At 41.1% G+C, this 6,546-nt stretch overlaps 1 protein-coding gene across 1 annotated transcript in view; it reads left to right on the forward strand.

Annotated features, from left to right (window-relative positions):
• Positions 1–6,546, forward strand: part of cplx2b (complexin 2b) — a 62,289-nt gene that overhangs the window by 35,405 nt on the left and 20,338 nt on the right. The window contains exon 2 of the mRNA XM_005737762.1: positions 5,115–5,281. Within this exon, the coding sequence (XP_005737819.1) occupies positions 5,251–5,281 (31 nt within the window). The 5' untranslated portion in view covers positions 5,115–5,250. The remainder of the gene's footprint in view (positions 1–5,114; positions 5,282–6,546) is intronic.

Genomic DNA, 6,546 nt, shown 5'->3' on the forward strand with positions numbered 1-6,546 from the left:
TTGAGTCTGTTTCTGTAATGATAAGAGAAATGTTCTGCTTCCAAATGCGTGCACACACAGACAAACGCGCAGACCCCTCGTCCAGTTCATGAGATGCGTCCCTGCTTCTGCTACGCTGCTGCACGTTTTGTTCAGGTGAAATACCAGGAAAAAAAACAACATACATCCAGTCTTCAATTTTTTTCCAGCTCAGGGTTGGAAGCTTATCTTATCTTTGCCTTTGTTACAAACAGTAAAAAAACATTATTATGAAAAAACCCACATTCACTGTATCACAGAAACATGCCACACCTGACCAGCTGGAATTGTATTAAACACGGACACATGGCCCGTCCTGTTAGGGATGCGTGGGCTCAGATGGGTTCCTGTATCTTTATACATTACAGCAATGAATGTCAGCAGCCGATTACGCTACGCACAAACACACAGCAGCCACACACCCACTGTCTTCCCCCCGATAGCAGATACATAAAGTGTTGTGGAACTTCTTTTCATCATTGTTATGAAAATACATAACAAAAAAATACAAAATACAATAAAATACACAAAATCTAACATAAAAAAACTGCAATATGACAACAAAAACTTCTTCGTTTATTATTTGCCATCGGCGCTCCTGTGTGCTAGTTTTGTAGTAACTTTACACCTTACATCACTGCTGATCGTTAATATTCACTTATTGTTGTGTATAATAAAGCCCAAGGCACCAGTTATGTGACATTTAGCTAAGTGTGGGCCTGTTCTGCTCATTTCCAGCACTAGATTTTTATTCTTGGACTCCACTACAGTAGCTTTGGATGATTCACAGTTCAAAATAACCCAAATTACGTACTGCAGGGACTACATGCTGTGTTATTCATGCACCAGAAAGTTGGCCACAGTGGTATTAGAAAAGCACATGCACACATATAGAAGTTTCAGGAAAACAGCATAATAAGAAAGAATCCTTTCCTCGTTGTGTGGCGTCTGTTTCCAGTGTTCATTGTTCTGTTGAAGGACACAGAGGCTCGCTCGCTATCAGAAGCCCATAAACTGTGCGTGATAGTTAAATTGTATATTTATTGCTATAATAAAAGTGTGTGTGTGTGAGTAAATGTGGTTGTAGTATAAAGCACTTTGAGTGGTTTGGAAGACTAGAGCTGTGCAGCTGTATGAATGCAGTCCATTCATCCAAAAGGCCACAGGTATATATATTTGTTTCTCTTTCTCAGTGGTTAAAAGAATGAGTTTAATATCTAATAGTTGAACTGCAGGTAACCTCTGACCTTCTTAAAGCAGCCGGGACATTTACCACGACAGCTGCCGTCTTGTTGAGACAGTGACCAAAAAAGTACTCAAGACAGAAGGAAAAAAACCCACTTTCACCTCCAACTGAACCAAAGTGACCTGTTTGATTTAGCTAGTCAGGTCTGTAAGAAGTCAGCTTGGACGGCACCAGACGCTGAGGCAACACCTACACAGCCAGCTTAGAATGACTAATTATCACAAAGTGCAGTTTGTGGTGCATTTGTGATGGATTTTAATTCAATTCAATTTCAATTCAATTTTATTTATATAGCGCCAAATCACAACATAAGTCGCCTCAAGGCGCTTCATTTTAAGAATGCAACACGCACGTGGTGTGGTTGAAAAGTGGGCTTCAATAGAGAAGGAGCAACTGCAGCATTTAGGAGCAGAAAGAAGCACAAAAATAAATTAAAGATCAAAAAAATGTGATTACAAGCCCAAGTGGGCTGCAATGGCGTGTTTTCTTTGTTTATAATGTTCACGTTCAGTTCGCTAAAACACTCATTCTTCCTCTTTTACGACTTTGGTCATACCTGTAGGAGCGGCTAAGCTAAAGGTCTGACAACAGCAAAAACATGAGCCAGACCAGACCAGCTGGTCAGCGTATTTCTGACACTGCCCCCTGGTGTCAGTACACAGCTACAACATGTAAACAACAGGCTGCAAAGGTCCAGCCAGTTACATGTCACTGGACTGAGGCTGGAAACTGGAAAAGCCAACAGCTTATGACTAAAGAGACTTTACTCACACATACACAGCTGTTCAGAGTTCACATGTGATTCCAGTTAAACTCAAATGATAGTCACATATTTCTGCATGCACCTCTCCGTAAGCACGCACACATTCATGCAGAAACACTTACTCTCCTCACCAGGTTAACAGTCTGACATTTCTTCTATTGTCTATCAGCATACATTTGCAGTCTTTTTAATCAAATCTTGCGTGTGGGTGAGCATGCCGATTTTGAATTTCTGAATGTGTGTGTATTGAAATGAGGTACTTCACCCCTCGAGGCGCTCGGTCACAGTTACAAATGGATTGCCATCCCACTCGGCCTCGTCTCCCGTGTCACCTCCCAGAATAAGCTGTGCAGCTCAATCTGCCGTCCCTTCCTATTTCATCCCGGCACCATTCAGCCCTGGCAAATACTGGCGTATCAAAATGATGCCACGAGTGTTCAGCGAGGTGAGCAGGAGAGATCTGCTTCAAAATGGAAATGCTGTTCTGGTTCGCCAGGTGCAATAAATGTGGAGGATTTCATCTTGGCTGCCACTTGCACAGTTAATCAAATAGATACAAGTGAGTTTATACAGCAGCACAGGATAGGGCACTGTATTCAGAATGGGCCAATGAGCATTCAGGCTGCAATTTGTCTAATGACCAAGAAGCCAACAAAGAAAAAAGAAAACTTAAAATCCAAACTTTGCACAGCACATATTGTGCATGTTTTCTTCAGATGGGAAGAAAATCTGCACTGCTAGCGTTGTCAATGCTAACAAACTGTTACCATAGTTTTATCACTCATCTCCTTAGTGTCAACTATTTGAAGAACATGCACGGTGTTGGCCAGTTTAATGTCACCATAATAAATTAGATGTTTTACTTTAAAAAAATATAATAGATTTGGCATTCGACTGTGTCCCTCGGAGTGTCCTGTGGGAGGTGCTTCGGGAATATCGCTACCGGCCATTCGATCCTTATACAACCATTGCAAGAGCTTGGTCTGCAAAGCAAACAATAAGTCAGACTCGTTCCCGGTGGGTGATGGACTCTGCCAGGACTGCCCTTTGTCACGGATTTTGTTCGTAATTTATATGGACAGAATTTCTAGGTGTAGCCAATTTGGCTTTCACTTGGGTGGTCTCTGAATCTCATCTCTGCTTTACGCAGATGATGTGGTTCTGTTGGCTTCATCGGGTCATGGCCTCCAGCTTGCACTGGAATTGTTCACAGCTGAGTGTGAGAATCAGCATCTCCAAATCTGAAGCCATGGTCCTCAGCTGGAAAAGGGTGGACTGCCCACTCCAGGTCAGGGATGAGTTCCTGCCCCAAGTGGAAGAGTTTAAGTACCCGGACACGCTGGAGATATTATATCTCTCAGGTGGTCTGGGAATGCATTGGGGTTCCCACGGAAAAGCTGGAGCAGGTGGCCGGGGAGAGAGAGGTCTGGGCTTCTCTGCTTAGGCTGCTGCCCCCACAACCCGGCCCCTGATAAGCGGAAGAAGATGGATGGATGGAAAATATAGTAGTTGGTACTAGGGCTGCCACAAACGATTATTTTGATAGTCGACTAGTCACCGATTATTTTTGCGATTAGTCGACTAATCAGATCATGCATCCATTGGACGTAAAACGTACAGCTTATTGCACCAGCATGCATCTGCTCTTATATAACTATCATTAGCTTACAGCTTTAAGTGTTTAAGGTATGTACTAACTAAAAATAAAGACAAGATGATAGTTTGTTAAATTTTAATGAAATTAGCAGATTGTTTCGGTGAAGTTTAATAAACCCCTTGCTATCTAAAATATAACAGGACACCGGAGTATATTCTCGAGCATCGCACATTTCTGATAATCAGTTGTCTGCTTGACGTTTATTCAGCTGTGTAAAAACTATAACTTTAAATCGTAATCGTGACTAGTCGACTAATCTTGGCAGCCCTAGTTGGTACCAATGTCATCCAAATTCCTGGATTTGATATTACAGCTAGCTAAATTTTTCTGAGCTTCTTCTTCAAGATGCATATTCACTCTTGCATTATTTACATTCTGGATTTTTATTTTCTTGCACCGGTTAAATCCATACATTACCTCTTTAATAGGACCTGTACATGCAGCCATATTCTCAGCATTTTATCTTCAAGTATCAGATCTTATGACAGTTTGTTCCATCAGTACTCCAGAAAAGCAGCAATAATCATTACATGCTCACATTTTTCATCTGCAGTCTCTGCTCTGTACAGATGATACGACAGTTTTTTACTGCACAGTCGATGTCTCAGCTGGTAATTCCACCTGATCGATTTATTCTGAGAATCAGTTTAAATAATAATTCTGATTACAGACACAAAAGTGTGCACTGCAGTCACTGAATCACAGTCAAACCTGCAGCTTTACTGAAGCTGAGTAAATCAGATTTAGCTAAAGATGAAATTTATGCAAAAGTGATTTTATTACCAGCTGGGTTGAAATACACGAAGTCGCTTCTGAAAGTGAGACAGTGAGATTAGCATAGTGTATGAAATATTAATTAGATATAGACTTTTGATGTAGACAGGATTTTTCATTCTCATGAATCTAGTGTGTGTTTTTATGTTGATGCTGTATGAGTGAGCACAGCCTGATTTTCTCATACATGTTTAGTATTTTTCATATGTTTCAGGTCAATCTAAATAGAAAACAACTGCATTTCTTTCACTTTTCCATTAAATATGTATGACCACTTATTGACTGCTCTGGTATTCAGTTACAGTCGGATAAGTGACTCAGAGCAAAAGGGCTCAGTATTGATCTACGATCTTCCCAGGAAGGGATATCTGTCACGGGGTAAAGAGTGTTAAAAAGATCCCATTATGTGTTGTTTTAAACTCAGAAGGAAATGCTGTCTCATGCTGCCTGATGCCAGGCGTGTTGCGGATCTTTCACCGTGTTTGGAGATGTAATCATGCACTTTCTACAAAGGAGGAAATATGATTGTTTACAGCTGCAAAAGCTTAAATTTAAATCAAATCACTGGTGTGTTTTTCTATGTGAGGAAAACAGTTTACTGTTTTACAGCTGTATGGTTTGTTTAATTGCTTCTTTTTTCAATCTCTTGTGTCCAGCAGAGAGTTGCTGAAGACGCTCGGCATCACAGAGGAAGGGGGAAGAACTGAGACACTCACAGATCCCGGGCTTGGTGGCTGCATGCTCAGTTGTCTCCAGCTTGAAGAAGAACATCTGTACTAATCAGCAGGAATCATGGATTTTGTAATGAAGCAAGCTCTAGGTGGTAAGTACTGCAGTCCTAAATGCTTTTCCTGAGAATACATTAGAGTTGGAGATATTTTCTGTTTAAGATGCTGTACAAACACATATGTGCATATAAACATGAAGGCTTTCTGGTTTCTCTTTGAATCGGCTTGTAGTTTGACCAGTTATGTTCGATCACATGGCTGCATGTAGATAGTCCATGTAGAAAGTAAAGGAGAGATCTTTTGTCCCTAGCTGGCAGTCAGCAGGAGAGGTCATGCATGAAGCCAATACATTGCCGTGGGTGTTGTAGGGTTTCCATCTTGGTCAACGATGCACTTCCAGGCCTTGTGATCTGTGGCCTTGACCTTTGCTTACTCAAGGGTTAGACGTCGTCATTTAAGATCGTCTTCAACTTGCTCAAGCTAAGTCTTCTTGGGGAGTCACCCTTGATTCTCCACTGTGGGATGCCGCTGCAGCAGAAGTAGGGTTGTTCAATAGGACAATATATATTGGATGCCAATATGAAAACATCTATCGTTTTCTTATTACGCTATTGTTTGTCTCGTGGTGTCGCAAAATAAACTGTTTATGGCAATATTTTTTCATCGTTTTGATGGTCACTGTAGTGGCTATATTAATTTCTTAAAGTTCTCTCTTGCGCTTATATTTAAAATAACCACACTATGGACAGACAGATGACTGTTTCTATGCGTACTTTCGTTAGCAAAAACAATCGTGTGACTCCGCCATCTGCTTATTCTGTTTATTTTCCCACATAAACCTTTCATATTAAAGCTCAAGATCCTGTTGAGACTTTTCAAAATAAACTGAAATTATATACATCATTCTCAAACATCAAATTTCAGAATATGCATCAAACAAATTACCTCAAATAAAAACATGAAGTAGCTATAAATGGTGCTTACAGTCACCACATGGATGCATGCACAGAGAATACCAGCATGGCCAGTGAAGATGAAGCAGAACCAGGTAGCTCCAAACAGAAGGACCAGTCAAAACAAATCCAGGACCTTATTCCTAAAGGAGGGGCTACTGCTGTAGCATGGACAGGGTTTGGTTATGAAAAAGTCTGACACGGACCAGAAAACTGTACTATGCAAATTATGCCGTAAACAGGTCCCTACCACAGACTCAAACACGACAAACCTCTTCAACCACCTACGCAAGAATCACATGAACGAGTATGGAGAGAGTTTACGGATGAGAAGCAAAAAGGGGTGGTCAGGTGCTAAAAAAATAGACTCAAACATTAGAACAGGCTTTCCCCCGCAGCACGCAATG

The sequence above is a fragment of the Pundamilia nyererei genome, unplaced genomic scaffold, assembly GCF_000239375.1.
Source record: "Pundamilia nyererei isolate P.nyererei 1_Seehausen unplaced genomic scaffold, PunNye1.0 scaffold00079, whole genome shotgun sequence".
NCBI classification, from domain to species: Eukaryota; Metazoa; Chordata; class Actinopteri; order Cichliformes; family Cichlidae; genus Pundamilia; species Pundamilia nyererei.